General features: G+C 39.1%; 1 protein-coding gene across 9 annotated transcripts in view; it reads left to right on the top strand.

The window, feature by feature from the left end:
• The first annotated feature begins 45 nt into the window (after positions 1 to 45).
• The window catches only part of GSAP (gamma-secretase activating protein), a 108991-nt gene continuing 86993 nt past the window's right edge, over positions 46 to 22043 (top strand). For 3 of the 9 annotated variants that reach the window (XM_031665949.1, XM_021935312.2, XM_021935317.2), the window contains exons 1-5: positions 49 to 251; positions 10370 to 10446; positions 11868 to 11924; positions 19028 to 19097; positions 19566 to 19619. In XM_031665949.1, coding sequence (XP_031521809.1) covers positions 143 to 251; positions 10370 to 10446; positions 11868 to 11924; positions 19028 to 19097; positions 19566 to 19619 — 367 coding nt within the window. In that variant the 5' untranslated portion in view covers positions 49 to 142. Of the gene's footprint in view, positions 252 to 10369; positions 10447 to 11867; positions 11925 to 19027; positions 19098 to 19565; positions 19620 to 22043 lie in introns of all 9 variants that reach the window. The other 6 variants (XR_004183443.1, XR_004183444.1, XM_021935315.2 and 3 more) reach the window with 4 other exon arrangements.

Genomic DNA, 22043 nt, shown 5'->3' with positions numbered 1-22043 from the left:
GCGCCGCGGAACCGAAAGCAGCGGGGGGCGGGGGAGAGGAAGGAGGGGGCGGGCGCGGGGACGCTAGGGCGAGGCGGCCACGCGGGGCCGGGAATGCCCGCGGCGCGGGGCCCCAGAGCCGCCCGGTGGCTGTGTCCGGGCGATGGCTCTCCGCCTCGTCGCCGACTTCGACCTCGGGAAGGACGTGCTCCCGTGGCTGCGGGCGCAGCGGGCGGCGTCCGAGGCCAGCGGGGCCGGAAGCGGCGGCGCAGGTGCTGGAGGCGCGCGTCGGGGCGGGGTGGGGGCGGGGAGTGGGAGTCCCTCATAGCCCCCGGGCTCCGACCCGGCGGGGAGCAACTCGGGGCCCTGCCGCCCTGTGGAGGCTGGTGCGAGGGCGCCGCTCCCCTCCTCAGAGGGCTGTTTTGGCTTTGCCACCCTCACCCGGCCACAGCGGAAGGTCTGGGGGCAGAGCCCGGGCCAGGTGGCGGCGGGGCCTGAGGCGCCTGGCTCGCTGCCGGCCCGCGGCAATTCTCCGTTGGCCGAGGGGCCGGGACGCTGGCGGTTCCCTCAGCATCACCTCACGGCGAGGGCAGAGGGTCGTGCTCAGCCCAGCGGTCGCATCCCACCTCCCGCGGGGTTCATCGGCCGCGCAGGGGCTTTGCCGAGACAGGGGTGCTCCTGGAAGCTTCACGTTTTGAGAAAGAATCCGTGACCACCAAGGAAACCACCCTATATCCAACAGTGGAACAGTTTGTCCCCATATTTGCGAGACGTGTTTCTGCCTCTGTTGAACCGTGTCCGTGGCTCAGGGGACACGGGGCTCGGCGCTAGAGGCGCGAGAGGGCAGGGGCCGCCTCCGGGCTGCGGGCTGCGGGCTGTGGAGCGAGAGCCCCCAGGCGCCCCCGAGCTCCGCACCTGTGCAGGCTGGGGCTGCGCGCGAGATGCTCGGCTCCCGGTCCAGCCACCTCGGGGCTTTTTGATGATTCGGTAAGGGAGTGAAAGTGACTTTTGAGCCTTCCCAGCACTGATCTACTTTAAAGAAGGAGAACGTTGTGATTTCTCACAAAGTTTTTAAAGTCTTCTGTAAATGTTGGAGCTTCAGAGCTTACATGCAGCTTCAAAGCAGCGATGCCTGTGGGTCTCACCTTGCGTGTAGGGCGTTGTCCACTTCGGTAAATTTGGAAGTGGGTTTTTCGGAAGTGGTTATTAAATGACCCACATATACAACTCCTTTCCCTAAACGCTGGTGAAATTTTTATTGATGTAAGTTACATATCCAACGTTGCTATCTTGTATCTTCACACTCTCCTGTGACTATAGCGGAATTATTTGTAGGTTTCCTTGGCTTGGAATATTATTAGTTCCAAATAAGGAGTTATATGTTTGTGTAGCGTATGCGTTGAGTTTGCATTAGTGTCATGATTAGTAAGGCTTTACTTTTTTTCGAGGTGGGGAGGGTGGTCAAAGAAGAATTTTATACAAAAATTAGCTGGGCGTGGTGGCATGCGCCTGTAATCCCGGCTACTCGGGAGGACTGAGGCGGAAGAATCGCTTGAACCTGAGAGGCAGAGGTTACAGTGAGCCGAGATCGCGCCACTGCACTCCAGCCTGGGCAACAGTTAAGTCTCCATCTCAAAAAAAAAAAAAAAAAAAAAAAAAGTCGCCCAAATGTCTGAAAAGTTTTTGAAGGCTTAACTTTTTGAAATACAACAGGCAGCTCTGTCTTTTACCACGAAATACTCCTTTTTCTGGACTCCCACTTTATTTTGCTAAATGGCAGGTGTCTGCAAATGAGAAGTTAGATGAAGTGTGAAATGCCACAGTCTTACGTTTCAGTAATGTGTGTTGTGCTTGAAAAGCTATGTGTGATCCACTTGGACCTGGCTTCCTTGTATCTTTCGCTCATCTCTGAAGAAATATGAACTTGTGTATTGACCTTCCACTAAACAACAGATAGCTCTAGGTCCTCAGAAGGTACTTTCTGAAAATACTAGCTTTTCTGATACTGGTAGTATTTTGCTCTTTCAGAGCAAATATCTTGGCAAGATATTAGCCCTGTTATACTAAGATAATTATCACCTCTGATAATCACCAGTGGGTGGTAGCCCAAAAATACCCCCACACAAATTAATTCCTGTTCTGTAATTTATAGCAGTGGCAGGGAAATCTGAGATTCTGTCTCATTTCTAGCACAGCAGTTACTACATACATTTGTGCAAATCATTATCCTTTCAAAGTTCCAGCTTTTCAAATGTAAATTATGAATAATTGTACCATTGTAATGCCTCCTCTATGCACACTTGCTTTCTAAATTTGAAGCCTTAATATTTTTACATCAACAAATACAATTGAAGTTTTCTTAGAGGTGCTAAGTAATTCTCATGAAATATGTATGACATATTCCTGACAAAACAGAGAGCTGGGCTAAGTCAGCCATGGAAATTCTGTGCCTATAAGATAGCATTTTGGTCAAAAAGGGGTCAAGGAGGAAAGAGACCAGATTTGGTTACTGCATTTGCTCCTGGTTCTGGGTTGAACTTTTGAGAAAATGGTTTCTCCTGAAATAAAAGAAGATATTTGTTAAAAATCAAAACAGCTGCATAAAAGAATATTTTAACTTGTAGCTGTAAATAATAAAAAACCAAAGCAAAACCATGTACCCACTACCCAGCTTAAAAATACAGCAATGTCAAGATTCTTGAAGGCTCTTATGTGCTCCTTTCTGATTCTCTTTCTTTCTCTCATCCTCACCTCCTAGGTTAGCAACCATTTAAATTTTTATATTTTAACATTACTTTGACTTTGTAGTTTAGCCCATATGTATATCTCCCTCGGCAAAATATTTCATTTTGCTTGCCTGTGAACTTTAAAGCATACTGTATGTATTCCTTTTGCTTATTTTCCTTCTCAATATTGTGAGATGTACTCATATTGAGTGGCTAGCTGCAAGTTATTAATTTGTATTAATTAATGCCATATAGTGTTCCATCGTGTGAATTCAACATGATGGTGGACATGGAGATGCACCCCTTAGATTTTCCTTTCAAAGAAGAGTTTGTCCCAGATGCTGTGAGTATAGTCAGCAGGCGGTCTTCAACTGTCAGCCCCTTCAGGGATTGCCTGGCAAGAGGGCTGCCCTACCCAACTTCACTTCCTTTTGGGTATGGACCACATGAGATTGAGTGGGCTTTAAAGGCCTGGCCATTTTGATTGAACATGGGACAACTCCATTTCGGTTCTGAAGCTTCCTCTGTGGTAGGCCCAAGGTCACCTGAGGATATTGGGCCTGCATTGCTGCTGGACTTCTCACCCTACCAGGACTTGCTTCCTTCTCCTTCCTCTTACGGGTGTTAATCCCACTTTCCTGAGCACTCCCTGATGAATATACTGGGTAGTAAACTCTGTCTCAGAGTGCTTCCTAGGGAACCCAACTTATTTTTCCAGTGGGTGGCTTTTGGGGGGTTTCTGGGGTTTGCTATATGGTCAGTACTCTTACCACCTGGTGCACACAGGCGTAGGTTTCTCTAGAATGTATATCTAAAAGCGGAGTTGCTGAGTTATAGGCTGTGCACATCTTCATCTTTCCTGGGCGGTGCCAAATTGTTTTCCAAAGTGTTGTACTTATTAACACTCCAATTTGTGGTGTGGAAATGTTTCTGATACTCACTATCCTCACAAGCCCTTGACAGTTCAGGATTAAAAAATTTTTTTTTTGTCAAACTGGTAGGACTAATTGTTTCATTGTGCTCCGTGGTTGAGCATCTCTATGTATTTACCGGCTATTTGAATTTCCCCGCCTGTGAAATGTCTATTCATCCTTTTGTCCACTTTCCTATTTTTTTTAATTGATTGTTTTAGGAGTTATGTTTTTGGGATTCTAGTTCTTTGTTTATCACATATGTTGCAGATATTTTTCTCTCAATCTATCACTTTTGTTTCAGTTTGTGATGGTGCCTTTGATAAACAGGAGTTCTTAATTTTAATGTAGTCTAAATTAGGAGTTTTTCTTTATAGTTTGTACCTTTTAGGATCTCTTAAGTCCTCCCTGTTTTGAAGTCGTGAAGACATTTTTAATATTAACTTTTAGAAGCTTTATGACTTTTTTACATTTTTTATTTTAATCCACCTAGAATTTATTTTTATGTGATATGTAGGAGTCCAGTTAAAAAAATATTAATAGCTAATTGTTTCAATATTATCAACCAAATAGTCCTTTTAGTTCTCACAACAAAGCCCCTTCTGTCACATCAAGCTGCCTTATGTAGGTCTCCTTTTCTGAGTTTATTTTGTTCCATTATCTCAACTTGATAACTTTTTTTTTTTTTTTTTTTTTTTGAGAGTCTGGCTCTGTCGCCAAGCTGGAGTGCAGTGGCACGATCTCAGCTCACTGCAACCTCCGCCTCCCAGGTTCAAGCAATTCTCCTGCCTCAACTTCCCAAGTAGCTGGGATTACAGGCATGCGCTGCCACTCCCAGCAAATTTTTGTATTTTTGGTAGAGACAGAGTTTCACCATATTGGTCAGGCTGATCTTAAACTCCTGACCTCAAGTGATCTGCCCGCCTCGGCCTCCCAAAGTGCTGGGATTACAGGCGTGAGCCACCATGCCAGGCCATGACAACATCTTAATAACTATGCTATATGATAAGTATTGAGAACTGGTAGGGTAACTCCCCTCACCTTAGTATTCTTCATGTCTTAGCTGTTGTATGCCCTTTGCTTTTTCATATATATTTTTTTGAATCTGCCTGTCAGATTTCACAAAAGAGTTGATTTGGATTTCCTTTACTCACATTGCCTCTATAGATCAGCTTGGGGAGAATTGGCATCTTTACGATATTGGATCTTCCTAACTATGAATAAAGTATAGCTCATTATTTATTTAGATCTTTTTAAATGACTCTTAATAAATCTTAGAATTTTCTCCATGAGGGTTCTGCACATGTTTTGCTAGATTTCATCCTAGGTTATTTTTTGTTGCTCTCATAACTAGCACACTTAAAAACATGGCATGTTGTAACTATTGCTGGTATACAGCACTGTAACAGATCTTACATGTTGATTTTTGCATCCAGTGCTCAATCCCTTGTTGGGATTGATCACATCTTCAAGAAAATAAGATCCACAATATGTAAGTTTTCTAACATTTAAATGTCAATATTGAAGACTGGAAAGGATGTAGATTTTCTTGCCTGCTTTTATTAGTCTTGGATTTATGAAACACCAGATTGACTTGTCTTTCAAATATTGTAATCTTTGCCAGGGAAGTGGTATATTTTACCAAGTGACTGATTCAAGAATAGTACTTTTTTTATGTTGCCTCCTATATATTCCTAGATTGATTTGGGGGCCAGAAGGTTACCTTAGTCACATTGTTTTCACTTTTTTTTTTTTTTTAAACTATTTTCTTGCCACTATCTGTCCTTTTTACTTTTATTTCTGCTAATTCTTTCCTGGTCTCCTTTTCTAATTCTCATTTCTCTCTTAACTTCATTTTACTCAGAATATGAAATATAAATCACATGATGTTTACTGCATAGGTTTAGGAATTGTAATAACTGGTCATCTTAAGCCTGAGGATTTATATGAATTATTTACAGAATAATAATGTTATAGGCATAATCATATTTTATCACCTCTTGATGTATGTATTAGGAACTAGTTCAAAATTTTGTATGAGGCTGCATGACATTTTTTTCCTTAAGTATGGTTACTGGAAAGACAAATACTTTGATTTTTGTCTCATAGCAGTTTGGGATAAAACGTACACATTTGACAAACCCTCTTCCTGTAAAGTGAAATCACTTTTGTTTGACAAAGAATAGATTGAAACTAATGAGAATATCTGGCCAACCAGCTTTTGTTTTACAAGAGCTATGCCTTGCCAATACCTTCAATATCTAGGTACTCTCCTTTCTTTTATAGGTTTACCTATGCAAGTATCTATCAAAATGCTACATTGTTTTCTTCATGAGCACTGAGTACACTAAACTGTGAAATTAAACCACATTTCCTCATTTGAAATTGCAAAACTTCTTCCTCTGGACTTTCCAGTGATGTACTACTGGGAGAAGAGTCAGAATGAATAAGCAAAGAGGTTACTGAATACTTCTTTTAAAAGGGTGTGTTAAGACATGGGCAGCTAGTCCAGGGAGGAAGAGCTGATGGCTTAATAGTATGTGGTGAGACACTGGTCTCTGGATTTGCAACATTACCAAATTTGTCTATTTCAAATGTCCTTGAAATGTGAACCATGTACTTAACTGCAGGGTTATTCAGCCCTGCAGTTATTACCTAATGCTCCCATGACAACATTATTTTTATTTCTTTCAACTCTCTGTCTGTCATGGTTATAAGATGGTCCAAGTTATGCCCTCTAACGAATACTGCTTAATATGTAATGTACATTTGTAGTTCAGTGGTTCTTAACCCTGGCTGCCCGTTAGAATCACCCAGGGAACCTAAAACACATACATATACATCAGAGAGTGGGCTCCACACCAGCTCAATAAAATCAGACTGTCCTGGGTATGGCTTGGGGCATCAGTGTTCTTTTAAAAGCTCCCCAATGATTTTAAGACAGCCAGAGTTGAGAACCACTAGTTTAATGGGATAAGCATGTGTCATTTATTGTAATCTGCGTTTGTTGGAGAATTTTTTCCTCTTAATGTTATAGTAATCTGAAAATAGATATGCCTTTGCAAGTAAATTGGATTTAGCAAGATTTCTTGTAAAGAAGTTTCTTATCTTAGCTGAAACCTTTTAAGTGTACTTTTGAGACGGTCTCTCCCAGCATACTTATAATCTTGAAAGAAAAAAAATACTTCTCAAAATATTGACACATTGCATTCCAGAAGTTTGGAGTCATGTACAGGATGAAAAAGAACTCACTGAAGTTCTCTTTAGATGTCTACAGTATCTACCTTTCAAAGGACTTTTGAGTAATTACCCATTTTCTCATTGTAAGCTTGATAGAACACTCAGCTCATTGTTCTGTTTACCTTTTTCTAGGTTTGAGTTCAGTCTATGCCACCTTTTCACTGTATATGGGTCAAGTATCATTATCTCATTGAAAAGTGTAGTAGGCCTGGAATACCTTGTACAGTGCAGATGAGATAGAAATGAGAACTCTCTAAATTGTGAAGGGCTACTTAGCCATAAGCATTATTATTATTATTATTATTATTATTATTATTATTAAGAGACGGGGTTTTGCTATGTTGCCCAGGTTGGTCTTGAACTCCTGAGCTCAAGCCATCCTCCCACCTTGGCCTCCCAAAGTGCTGAGATTACAAGCATGAGTCATCATGCTCGGCCCATAAACTGATTATTTAAATCCTAGTCCCCTAAGAGACCAAATTATTATCCTTATTATCCTTCGGTGTGAAGTGAGTCTGACATCTCAATATACATGTCAATATACTGACAAACGTTTATACCCATGTGTAGAAAACACTTTGCCCTATCCTTTTGCCCTGCCCCTAGGAGATGCACAAAGCTGCTGCTTGTGAGGGGAAGGGAAGAGAGATCTCAGGATGATGTCTAAGTTCTCAGTGAAACCTGCTCTTCCTCTCTCTAAATGTTTCCCACGTCCAGCTCCAGTGCCGGTATCCAGCTCACCAATTATCCTTATTTTTTATCTTGTCTTTTCCTTTTAGGAATATAGATAGAAATTTGCTGAGTTACAGATATTTTGCATATGTTTTGTCTTAATATTAGAATTTGTCATAATTAATGTAAAAACGAGTCAAATTTAAGCAATTTTATGTATTTATTTATGTATTTATGTGTTTATTTATTTATTTATTGAGACAGAGTCTTGCTCTGAAGTGCAATGGCTCGATCCCAGCTCATTGCAACCTCCACCTTCTGGGTTCAGATGATTCTCCTGTCTCAGCCTCCTGAGTAGCTGGGATTACAGGTGTGCACCACCATGCCCAGCTAATTTTTTGTATTTTTTAGTAGAGATTGGATTTCACCACGTTGACTAGGCTGGTCTTGAATTCCTGGCCTCAAGTGATCCGTCTGCTTCAGCCTTCCAAAGTGCTGGGATTACAGGCATGAGCCACTCTGCCTGGCCATAATTATGGATAACTTTTGAGGAAATTGGAAAAATACACACTTCTGCCCAATTAGTGATAATTACAATGCTGAATCTACCAATGTTTAAATCCTTTAACTGTAGAATTAGGAGAAATAGCCTAAAATTTTAGAAGAAAGATGGTCAGTTAACTTATAAGTTAAATGTTTTGTGTAAAGAGTCTGTATGTCCTTCCGCAAAATACGGCTTTCATATAGAGAAGGACACAAGTTATAAGTTCACAGCTTAGTTAATTTTCACAAAGTGAAGCACACTCATGCAACTAGGGCTCAGAACAGCAAGGAAAACATTAACAGAACCTCAGAAGTCCTTCATGGTCCTTTCTAGTAGTCACTTATCTAACACTGTAGATTAGTTGTGCCTATTATCGAAAACTTGTGTATGAATTGAAACATACAATTTGTACCTTCTTTTGGTGGTGGGGAGGGTTCTTTTGCTCAGTTTTATATGTGTTATTGCAGAATGTTAATTCATTGTTTTGTGCTATTGTTTGGATATAACACAATTTATTCATTCTTCACTTAATGGATAGTTTGGGTTTCTGGTTTGGGCAATAATGTACCACAGTACTATAGACATTCTTATCTGTCCCTTGCTAAATATATGTATATATTTCTTTTGAGGATATATGTATAAGTGTAGTTGCTGAGTCATGTGTTCGGATTCTCTAGGTACTGCCAGTTTTCCAATTTATACTCCTATTAACAATGTGTGAGAGTTTCAGTTGCTTCAGATTTTTTTTTGCATCACGTAATACTAAAACATAAGTCAAGGATGCATGTTATAACTTTTAGTATAACTAATAAAAGAATAGCAAAAACATGTAACTGACAAGTTAATAGGTAATAGAATGAAATCATAAACTTAGTCCAGAAGAGCAGTACAACAGGTGAGACACATAGAAAACAAATAGTAATATGACAAATATCAACCCAATATGTTAGTAATTACATTAGATGTAAATGGACTACATACCCCAATTAGAAGATTAAGAACGTCAGATTGGAGGAAAAAATCCCAAGTAGATACTGCTTATAAAACATATCTTCAATATAAGGACACAGGAATATTAATAACAGAAAGTTATGCAAGCACTAACCAAGCTGATGTAGTTATATTAATATCAGACAAAGTAGACCTTAAAGTAAAAATAATTATTAGAAATAAAGGACGTTGTATAATGAATAAAGGGTTGCTAATCCAGCTCCTATTTTAAAAATTTATGTGTAATTTTTCAGACCCAACCATGTGCAGTTACAAAGACTTTATCTGACAGGCCTTACGGGAGAAAGCTGCCCTCCTCAAATCCGACTCGGTGTGTGGCCAATGCACCGTAGTCCCTGAAATGAGTTATGGGTGTGATTCAGGCCCCGCTGGCCAGCCATACTGTTACAGATAGCTGCATTCCTAGCCCAGGTTCTTCATTTAGAGGCCTCTTTATCAGAGGCCTTTAGCAGAGAACTTTCTCAGGTGCCTCTAAACCACTAAAACCACCTTAGCAGGTGGAAGAGGGGAGCTTTGAAGACTGCTTTTTCTCTACTCCAGTGAAATATTTTTCCACTCCTAGCTCTTCTCCCTCTCCCTACCCTTGGCACCTGGATCCATGATACTGCAGGAACCTTTTTGGGAGGGTCCCTCGATAGTGAAGAGAGCTCCATATCTATGCTGATTCACTTGACCCTTGGCTAACAGCACCATTCCATGGGGAGAAAATAGACCAGGGACATTAGCACTTTCTCTTGTTTAGCCTCTTGCTTTATAGCATCACAGTAAGTGATTAAAAGCTTGACTGTTAAAAAGTTAATATTAACTTTTTAATCTTGTTTTAATTGAGTACTCAGACAGCTGGCAGCTCAGCCTAGAGCCTAACAGTGGTTAATCCACCAGGAGGCTATAACAATTCTAAATTTGTATGCCCTTAATGATGTATCCTCAAAATGCATAAAGCAAAAACTAACAGATACTTGAAATGTATTGTATAACATTCACACAGAAAAGAGCATACAGCTCAGTGAGTTATCATAGAGTACATCAGTATACCCAAGACATTTAACATTACCAACACCTAACAAGGCTCACTTGAGATACCTCTCAATGACTATGGCTTTCTCCTTCCTTAAAGGTCACTACTGTTTGGACTTCTAATAAAAGAGATTCGTTTTGCCTGTTTTTAAGTTTTATATAATAGAATTATTAGTATATATTTATATTTGGTTTCCTTTACTAATATATTGATTAGATATGTTTCTAACCATCTTCTGCTGAGTATTAACCTGCTATTATCATTTCAGATGTTTTAGAAAACGATTATGAGAGCTTACGTGTATTAAATGTTGAAAGAAATGGAAATATTATTTATACATATAAGGTATGTCTATATTCTTTTTTATTGTGGTAAGATGTAAAATATACTGTTTTTAATCATTTATATTCTCTTTTTACAGAATTCTATACTGTATCTTATTGAGGGGTAATGAATAAACTTGTTGGCATTTAATCTTATGGCTTTGTGTGTGTGAGATTGAATAAAGTGATTGAAATTTAGTAGTATAAGGTTGGGCATGGTGGCTCACATTATAATTCTAGCACTTTGGAAGGCTGCGGCGGGCAGATCACTTGAGGTCACGAGTTTGAGACCAGCCTTGCCAACATGGCAAAACCCTGTTTCTACCAAAAAAAATACAAAAATGAGCTGGGCGTGGTGGCACACACCTGTAGTTCCAGTTACTCAGGAGGCTGAGGCAGGAGAATCACTTGAACCCAGGAGGTGGAGGTTGCAGTCAGCTGAGATTGTGCCATTGCACTCCAGCCTGGGTGACAGAGCGAGATCCTGTCTCAAAAAAAAAAAAAAAAAAAAAATTAGTATTAAATGTTTCTTCATTTTAAAATAAAACTAAATGGGCATATCTGACATAATAACTCAAATTTTGAATCAATGAACAATTTCATTTTCTAGACAAAAAATGCCAAGTAAAAATGTTTAAACCTAATTAATATGTTAACATTTTATCATTGGAGAAAATATTAAATATGATTAGTCTCTTCAGACGTAGATATGTTAGGACTTGACTTTTGAAGCATTGTTATTATTTTGTTTTTAGAAACAGGGTCTTACCCTGTCACCCAGGCTGGGATGTAGTGGCATAATCATAGCTCACTGCAGCCTCAAACTCATGGCTCAAGTAGGTTCCTTGAGCTCCTGCCTCAGCCTCCCCAGTAGCTAGGACTACAGGCATGTGCAGCATTGTTATTTAACAATGTGTTTTCAATGTCAAGTGTTCTAAGGAAAATTTAGCTTTACTATAATAAGCACACATGAATAATTCAAGTGGCCAGTTTGCTTTGCACAGTTACATTCACTGTACTTTTTTAAGTAAAAATAATTATTGTAAGTTGTGTCTTAGAATGGTACCTTTAAGGAATTGTGTGATTCACAATGTTTTACTTATAAGAATGCTATGGACTTGTCCTAGGCATCTCTATTATCTATCATATGTGTATATTTTCAAAGACATAAGTGGAAGTATAAAAAGATTTACTCCTTCACCATGCTCAGTCCTACTAGACAGTTCCCCATATTCACTGAGCTCTACACTATTGATGCATTTCATTCTTTGAGCCCAAATGACTAGCTAAACTGGATTCAGTCCCCCTCTGACAGGCACAGAAAGCTTCTTTTAAATTACTTACTGCTAAGATTGAGTTATTGCAGGTTGGTTTTAAAACTAGTAACATTCTAACTTCCTAAACAATGACATTTAATAAACATCTGTTTAATTTTTTTTTTAGGATGATAAGGGAAATGTCATCTTTGGATTATATGATTGTCAAACCAGACAAAATGAGGTAAAAATCACCATAAATCATAGATTACTCATTGGTTACTTTACTGCCTTTAGAGTTTTCTTCTTTGTCTCCTCCTTTTTCTAGACATAAATTCCAACTTTATTTTCTTTTTTCTCTAAACATTTTATTTGAAAAAACAGAATTGCAATTTAAGACATGCACACAGGCCAGGGTGGTCTTTGGTATGTCCAAAGAACTAAGAAAGTTTGGGGGTTTTTATCAGAAAGAGAAATGTTACATATGGCTTTGAAAGAAAACTCACTGGCAATAGGAAAGTTTCTAGGAGCTGGCAAGATCTCACTGGTGTGTGAAAGCAGTAGGTAAAACTAGTTTCAGAGCCATGGCAGTTTGTTTCAGTAGCTACTAGGTGAAGCTATTCTTAAGTTTATGGCATTTGGTCATTTTGGCAGCTGGCTTGCAAGACACCTGGCCAGGCACTTGTGCCCCGTGTGCTTCTCTTTTCCTCTCCTGATCTCTTGATTTAACTCAATTGAGTATGACAGAATAACACCAATTCATGCAATCAGTTATCACAGTATATGCAACAGTTTTATTCTTTTATTTGTTGATGGGCACCTGTTTCTAACATTTATCTATTATGAACACTATTGTATACGTGGCTGTTTTAAAATTCTTTTGTATGCATATCTAGGAGTGGGAATACCAACTTTATTTTCTAAAAATTTGTATTTCTTTGCTTTCCTTCTCTTATCCCTTAATGATCTCTTGGTCCTATTATCTTAAACAAAAAACACAAGGACTATTGAACCAAATAGTAAGGTGAAGTCTCTTAGACCTTTGAGATTTAAGTAAAATTGGCTCAAATTATTCAGTATCCTGTAAGAAAATAGGAGGTCCAGTGTCCTCCTTGAGATTTGTGTACTTCCACATCATCGTATAATGACCTCTGACTCTTTCTGCTTCTGCTTAACCTTCACGTGTCTTGTTTCTCATTATTTCTTAATGATTCAGACAAGGAACCCCTTTCCTTATTTTTTTCCCCAGATTACTCACATAAGGCATTGGTTGATGTGACAGGCGACTTTGTCTAATTCTGGGAGCAAATGAGAGGGAGTAATTTTGTGCCTATGTAAAAACAATTTAGAATTGAATATTGGACATTTTTTAACTTAAATGTCCTTTTTCCGTTAGAAATTTCTTACAGGTAGCCTTACTCTTCAGGGTTCCAATATGCTGCTTGGTTAATTCTCTCTTCCTTCTTCCACCCCTTTCACATTCATTCATTCATTCATTCAGTCACTCATTCACTGATCCGACAAATAAACATTGAGTGTTTTCCCTGTCAGGTGCTGGAGACACAGTGATGATCAACGTAAAGTCTTTCACAATACACAGTCTAGGGAAAGAGAATAAAATATCAAGTTTTCAGTGCAATTGTTGCTTAATTTCTGTGTGGCATGTATTCTAAAAAAATGGATTGAGAGGAGACACCATAGTCTGTCTTCTCTCAATCCAGTTGTGGTGACTGCTGTTATCTTTTGTGGTCATATTCTGCTCACATTTCCCAAGACTGTGAGCACTGACAGTAGGAGCACTTTGCATACCAATGTGTTTCATCCCGGTTACCTTTAGCTTACTGCCTGTGAGTGGTAGGAGTGCAGTGAATATTTTTCAATGGATTGATAGTAATAGGTTCCCTCCAGAGTGGCTGTTTTTCAAAAATTTTCCGGTGACAAAGCTGCTTTGAATTCCAAAATGTGAAAATTAGTCCAGAAAATAAATTGGCCAAAGGATACATTAATAGGAAATTTAAACTAGCTTTGTAAACAGGCAAATTTTGCTTCTGAACCATAGTTGCTAAACAAACCCTCCCCTTCTCCCATCTCTTCCCCACATAAGCACAACCCTTACAGCCCATATGTGTTTTTGACTGACCTTTCGATGGTTTTATTGAAGGAATGGATTTGTATGCCAAATCTAGATGGGCTTTAAAATTCTTTTTTTTTTTTTTTTTTTGAGATGGAGTCTCTGTTGCCAGGCTGGAGTGCAGTAGTGCCATCTCAGCTCACTGTAACCTCTGCCTCCGGGGTTCAAGCAATTTTCCTGCCTCAGACTCCCAAGTAGCTGGAACTACAGGTGTGTGCCACCACACCCAGCTAATTTTTGTTGTTGTTGTTGTTTTAGTAGAGATAGGGTTTCACCATGTTGGCCAGTGATCTGCCTGCCTCAGCCTCCAAAGTGCTGAGCTCGTGATCTGCCTGCCTCAGCCTCCAAAGTGCTGAGATTACGGTGTGAGCCACCACACCCAGCCTAAAATTCTTTTCAAGCACTATATTTTTCCTTGCAAAGGTGCCACCGTGAGAAAGATGGTGCCATCAAGAGGAAAAAAAAATCTTTCTCTTGGTTATTAAGCTTCAGGATGGGATAATGGTTTCTCAGTCTTAATGCTTACCCATCCTTCTCTAAAAGTTTTTAGTTTTTAAATTTGAAAAACAAGTACAGCAATGTCCTGTGTACTCTTCACTCAGTTTCTCTCAATTGTTACATCTTGTGTAACTATAGGATAATATATTAAAACCAATAAATTAATGTCAGCAGAATGTGTGCATATAGTCCTATGCCATTTCATCACTTGTGTAGATTCCTGTAATTATCACTGCAATCAAGAAAGAGTTATTCCGTCACCACAAGATCTATTGGTGTTGAAATTTTACCAGTTCAAATGAAGTGTAGAACTCTTATCTCCTTTTAAGTCTCTTTGCCTTCCCGTGTTTTTGTCTTTGATATTTCCTATACATTCTTTAAGATCCACATCAGGCAATGTTATACTTTTTGCCCCGATTGTCGAACATAATTTAGAAAACACAAGAGGAGAAGGAAAGTCTATTGTGTTTACCTGTATATTTGCTCTTTCCATGGTTCTTTCTGATGTTCTAACATTCCTTTTATCATTTCTTTTCTCTTTCAAGAACTTTTTTTAGCCATTTTTTTTAGGGTAAGTATGCTGATGACAAGTTCTCATAGTTTTCTTCATCTGAGAATGTCTTTTTTTCCCTTTCATTACTGAAGGATAATTTTGCCAAGTATAGAATTCAGGATTCATAGTTCTTTTTGTTCCTCTCTTGAAAAACGTGCCATTTCCGTCTGGGTTCTCTGGTTTCTCATGAGAAATCTGCTGTCTTTTGAATTTTTTCCCCCCATTAGATGTCACTTTTTTTCTTTGCCGTTTTTGAAAAAAATTTTTTCTTTCTCCTTAGTTTTCTGAAGTTTGATTATGCTGTGTCTTGGTATGGATTTGTTTGGATTTTCCCTGTTTGGGGTTCACTCCACTTATTGAATCTGTAGTTTCTTGCCAAATTTGGGACATTTTTAGTCATTAGCCAATATTTCTTCAAATATTTTTTCTTAATGTTCCAATCTGTTTCTCTTCGCTTTTTGTGGACTCTGATTACAAGAATGGTAGATCTTTTGTTATAGTCTCACGGATCTCTGAGGTTCTGTTTCTTTTATTTTTCGGTTTTCTGTCTATCATTTAAATTAGGTATCTTCTATTGTTTTCAAGTTCACTGATTCTTATGTCCTCTCCACTATGTTGTTGAGCCTACCCATGGAGGTTTTGTTAAAAAAAAAAATTGGTAATTGTATTTTTCAGCTGTGAAATTTCCATTTGTATTTTTCTTTACATATTCCATTTCTTGCTGAGACTTTTTTCATTTGTTTCGAGCATACTTGTTATTACTTATTGAAGCATTTTTATGACCATTTTTAAAATCTTTGTCAGAAAATCCCAATATCTTTGTTATCTCAGTGCTTGTGCCTATTGTTTTCTCATTCAGTTTGAGATTTTCCTGGTTCTTGGTATGACATGAGATTTTCTATTGTATGCTAAACATTTCGAGGACTACATTATGAAACTCTGGATCTTATTTAAGTCTTCTCTTTAGCATGCCTCCTCTGATAATTTACCTGTTGGGGAATTAGTGGGGTTGGTGGTACAACCTACTACTGCTAGGTTGTGCCGGGCGAAGGTCCAGGTTCCCCACTTGGCCTACTTGGATACCCTAGTGGAGAGAAGTGTCTTGTTATGGCCAGACAGAAATGGGATTTCAGTCTCCCCACTTGGCCTCCACTGATACCACTGCAGAGGAGCAGGATGGGGGAAAGGTAGGTGAAGGCCTCATTATCACTGGGTGGTAGTGAAAGTTCTGGCTTCCCATTCAGCCACCTCAGACACCATCCCAGTGAGGAGGTAGAAAGGGACTTCTTTACTACTGGAGTCTGGGTGGGAGTCCAGGATCCATGTGGCTTTGCTGGCACTTTTAGTGGGGAAAGGCTTATTTACCACTGGGAATGGATGAAAGTTCTGATTCCCTTTTTGGTCTTCTTTGATACTCATCTTGCAGAAGGGGGAAGGGTGCCTTGTTATAGCTGGGCAAAGGTGGGAGTCTAAGCTCCCCATGCAGACTTTGCTGATAGAGATGGGAGTGGGGTTTCATTTTCTTTCGTGGTGTTTAGCTGGAGTTAGGGTGGTTATAGTAAAAAGTTTCTCTCTTGCTATGTTTCCCCTTTCCAATTCCTTTGGCTAGAGAGCATGGATGTGTGTTTGTTTTTGTCTGCTCCCATTAGTATTTCTGTTGTTTTCACCCCTTTAGCTCCGAGTCTAGGCTGTATGACACAAAAGGAAAACCCAGGGAACTCGCCACTATGTCATTCATCAGGATCTGGGGTCCCTAAAGAGTCTGCTGCCTTCTCTCTGCATTTCAGAGTCATCTTTGAAACTTAAAAAAATATATGTCCAGGGTTTAAAAACTGTACTTGGTGGGAGCAATAGGGATAAGTGGGTTGACTCCACTTTGCCCCGCCCCACCTCTAGTTTTGAGTTAATGGTCTTACCCTGGAATCGGCAAAAGAGAAGCAATGTATTACTTCTGCTTCCCATTAGCATAAGTAATGGGATAAGCATAAGCACAGTGCCAATAGCTTTCCTTCCTCACCCTCTTCCACCTCTTTCTCCCACCTTCTGTCATGTAGGACTTCCCTGGTAGTGCATACAAGAGTGAACATGACCTAAACTGGTTGGATAAAAGATAATACTTTGCTGGGAATTTGGGACATGGATTCTTCTCTTTTCCATTGGATTTGGTGATAAGTGAATTCACTGGGTTGGAATTGCTGTGACTTTGGGGAATAGAACTTGGAGCTCTATTGTGTGGAGACTGACAAATGTATTGAACCCAGAAAGCTAGGAGAATGGGTATTTCCAGCTCTAGATCAAGCCAATACTGAAGTAACACCCCATTCTGTTCAATTTCATGAGCCACTAATTGTCTTTTTGCCTAAGCTAGATTGGGGAAGATTTTTTGATGCTTGGAGTTAAAGACTTCTGATACTTGCACACCTATTGACCTAGAAATTCCACTTTGAGGTTTTGATTCTACAGAAATATCTGCACAGATTCACACAGGTTTATGTAAAAGGTTCATTGGATTATTATATTACCTAAATGTAGGAGGCATACTAAATGCCCATCAGTAAGTTTTGGAAATTGATACAGCTATTAAAGGATTAAGACTTCTGTACTGGTACAGAAGGCTCTCCAAAACATGTTACATGAAAAAAGCAAGTTGTCAGAATAATATATTTAATACATTCCATTTATGTTTTTTAAAAACTTGCAATGTAACTGTGTAATATAAGTGCATAAATATAGACAATTTATAAACGTGCTTCCTTTTGGAAGAGAGTTGGGATTGGCTAAGTATGAAGGACTGCTATTTCTTTTGACCTTTTATTTTTGTTTGAGACAGGGTCTCCCTCTGTCACTTGGGCTGGAGTGCAGTGACACAATCATGGCTCATAGCAGTCTTGACCTCCTGGGCTCAAGTGAGCCTCCTATCTCAGCCTCCCAAGTAGCTAGGACTACAGGCATACCACCATGCCTGACATATTTTTAAAAAAACTTTTTTAGAGATAGGATTTTGTCATGTTGTCCAGGCTGGCTTTGACTTTTTATTTGATAGCGTTTCCATCTTTTAAACATTGAGACTATACTTATGTTATCTTTGTAATTAAAAGATAACACATTAAAAATTATGTGTATGTACCCATTCTTCTTAGTAATAATTTAGAATTAGATTCTTCTTAGTAATAATTTAGAATTCCTCAGTTAGAGCAAGAGTCAAAGGAAACCAAAAATTCTCACATGAATTCAGTACCTGATTAACTGGAAGTTCACTTCCCGTAATCAGTTGTCCCCTAGCATTGCTAGCTTTTCCCATCGACTTCTAGCTATAGGGGTCTTGTGTGTTCTCGATACTTTTTTAGGGTGCAGGTACTAGTAACCTTCTTAATACTTATACTATTTACTGTTTCTCTTAGGCTGTTGTCTTCTGAGATCTAAGACTGTCTCTTTCCCTTATCCTCTGGGTGTTCTTTAAGACAGCCTGCCTAATAGAACTGGTGTTCTCTAGTTCCTCAATCTCCACATCACATCCTCCTACATGAGCATTTTCATTTTCTTTAATATTCAAGAAAATGGAATCTTGCAACATTTTGAACATTTTAAACAACAACAAGGAAAAAAAATTAAAGAAGACTACCTTCCCGGTCCTCTAAATATGAAAGGCCTATGAGAGATGCACTTGTGACAGTGGCTAAGAAAACTAATGATTATTTTGTAATTAATTACCTCAGTAATTACAATAGCTAACATTTGAGTGCTTATTGAACTAAGTGCTTCATAGAGATTATCTCACTTGATCCTCCTAACAATCCTAGAGTAGATGTGTTTTACTGATGGCGGGATAGAGAAGCTGAATAATTTATCCAAGGTCACACAGCTAGCAAGTGACAGAGTCAGGATTTGAACCTGGTTCTTGCTGGGCTCCAACGTCTATGCTCTTAACCACTATACTTGGTTGTCTCATGGCTAAATATCAGTGCCAAACATGGCTTACAATAGCAAGCTTTTTTTTTGGTAAAGAGTAGTCTGGAATGTGTCAGCATAGCTAAATTAGTTTCATTCTTTACTGAAATATTTTGCCCCAGTAATACTTAGCACAGAGCTTAATGGGAATTTATGTTCATATAATTGTTGTTTAATGTATGAAACTTCAAACTAAAAAATACTTTTGTTTTAATAGCTTCTGTATACCTTTGAGAAAGACTTACAAGTTTTCAGTTGCTCTGTCAACAGTGAAAGAACTTTGCTTGGTAAGTTGAGCTCTTACTGCTACATGTCAAGAACTGAACTACATCTTTTAAGAGTTTCAAAGTATTAGATTTTTTCAGTATTATTCTATAACAATGATTTTCTGAGAAAGAAATGTTCTTTTTATTTATTTATTTATTTATTTATTTTTAATTTATTTATTATTATTATACTTTAAGTTGTAGGGTACATGTGCATAACATGCAGGTTTGTTACATATGTATACTTGTGCCATGTTGGTCTGCTGCACCCATCAACTCGTCCTTTACATCAGGTATTCTTGACAAGTTAAGTTTGAAATAAAGAATATGGAGGGTATACCTACAAAAAAGAATGCTTTGTGTTCTGCCCTTATCTTCCTTTGACATATCTCTTTGAGCCCTCATCTATTTGAGGTATAAAATGGTAAGCTTTAACAAGCCACCATATGAATCAATTGCTAATGGAATTTTTTTTTCTTTTTCCATTAGCTGCAAGTTTAGTTCAGTCTACTAAAGCAGGAAAAAGGAACGAACTTCAACCAGGTAATGAAATTACACTTTTTAGTACCTATGGGTAGATGAAGGTTATTGGTAGATGATTTATTATACTACTAAATAAGATTTCAAGCATCTTTAGAAATAGCCTTATTGTATCTCAGAATAAAAGACAAAGGTCATGTCAAGCATGAACAAGACTTCTAAAAAATATATTTTTTTTCAAGCAAACAGAAAAGTACAGACAATGATCTAACAGTGATTTAACAGAAGTATTAAGATGGTAATTATTACCTGCGGGCTAAATAAATGCTGAAGTAGAAACCTATGGTCAGATGTTGGTGTAAAAGATTGGGAAAGTCAAGAATGCATCTTTTCTTATATCTGGTTAAGTATTGATTAGTACCTAACACATTGTAAGTAGTATACCAATACTGAAGATCAATTCTGCTCATTTGCCAAGGCCCACTTTATAGTTTTGTAGCTGTGTGATGCTCCCTGGCCCCTCCCCACCACCTTTTAAAAAGTGCTGTAAGTCATCCCTCTGTCTATAACTCAACAGTATTGAGTGCCTGCTGTGGGTCAGACACTATGCATGGTGCTGGGGATAAATGGTGTGTAAGAGAGGTATAGCATCTACCCTCATGGGGCTTTCAGTCTGGTCTAGGGTTTCAACTGCAAATGCATACATTGGCCAGAGAGACCATGTAAATATGTGAAGTAGATTGAATGTAAGAAAAAAAATCAAGTGACCAGCAGAATGTCTTTGTTTTTTTTTCGTTTTTGTTTTTTTTCCCATTTTTAACATAGAAACCAAGAAATATTTTTTTTTCTTTAATGGAAAAAAAAAAGTTCAAGAGCTATAGGGACTAGTAGTGGGGTGGGGATGCCCCGTGGGGGACTTTCAAGAGGGGGAGCCACTACTCAGCTCTAGCTTTTTGTTGTCACTAGCAAGTCCAGTGGAACTGGCTTTTCAATTTATCAATGGAAGTCTGGAGCTTTTTGTAAAGATCGAATTTGTAAATGTTGGCTTGAATATATTTAAAAATGCTACTTGGGACAATAGTAACCACCTGTGGGCTGGAGCCAGCCTGTGACTACCATTGGTCAACTGCTGGCCTAGCGGGTCTCCTATGAATCTCGTACTATTCTGCTCCCAGGTGCTTTCCATCTGTTCTGTTTATTTGACGCTTAAATTCCTTCTTAAATTACTTCTTTTGTTAGCATAGTTACCACTCAGATGGATTTTCCTGTCATTGCATGTGATGGAAAAACCCTTTGTACTTACTTTCCACATGAGGCTTGTGAGGCACTCCTGGGCTTCTTATGACACACATTTCCCCAGAGCTGAGTCTGGATGGGACTTCTTGGGGGCCTCAGTAAAATTGTTTTATTTGGTGGGCGGGAGGCTCACCTGAAATCTCATAATTTGTATTGCTCATCCTTACCCTCCTCCTGCCATGATATACTGAGAACAACAACCCCTTCCTTCTTCAGTGCCATGTCCTCCTTTTCCCAGTACTGTCAGCACTCTCTGCTCCTTTTAGAATTAAGCACAGGGCTTGCTTCAGAGGAGACGGAACTGGAATGGCTTAAGTAAAATATGATCTGGCACATTGGTGTGCTGACCCTTAAAACAAGGGTATGGGCAGAACCCCAGGATATGGCCCTGACCTTTGGGCTAATAGACCCCTTTCTCTAAGAACAGGAAAGGCCTAGCTGCTGTGTTCCTGGAGGTGGTGAGGGTGGGTCTCCGTATAGAACCTTGGGTTGGCTCCTGTGCCTCCCAGTTCTTCTTGAGCCTTATTTTTTTGGCCTTAAAAATTCTTTATTATGTTGGGAAACTGAGTAGTAACTATATTTTTACATCTATCTATTGTGCACCATATATGCCTACCTGTCACACAGAACAGTGATCATTTATGATTATGTAGAATATAAAATTTACTTTCAGGCCAATTTTAAACTTTACTTGATTACAACATTAAAGTCTATTCAGGGATGCTTGCTCAGTCTTGTAAGTTTGATGCACTTATAGTGAGATTATCTGCTTGCATCTTTAAAAACAGTGCAATGAACATTATTAGTTGTTGTATTGGATACCTCAAAACTTTACCATGTTGGCCAGCTCTGCCTAGGTGTAGTCTGACAGTGTCTCGCCTCAGCTGCCCTACCTGTGTCTTGCTTTCTGCCCAGGGCGCTTGGGAAAATCTATTTACTGCCTACACACGTACAGCTTGGAAGTATGGTTGGGCATGATGCCCAGGAGAATAATCCATGACCAATGGTGGCAAGGAGCTGAAAGATAAATGATCTTCCTTTCCGTCTCCAAAGTGGGTAATTGTGAGGTGCACTCCAAGCAGCTTAAAATCCAAGGTGGTCACTAATTTGATAATGCCCCATTTACTGGTATACTTTTCTTCCCTGTTTCATTCTTCCCAGTCCCTTATGCCAACCCTGGCTAGAGTGATC

Source organism: Papio anubis, chromosome 4 (genome assembly GCF_008728515.1).
Source record: "Papio anubis isolate 15944 chromosome 4, Panubis1.0, whole genome shotgun sequence".
NCBI lineage: Eukaryota > Metazoa > Chordata > Mammalia > Primates > Cercopithecidae > Papio > Papio anubis.
This window is presented reverse-complemented; position numbering and strand designations above follow the sequence as displayed.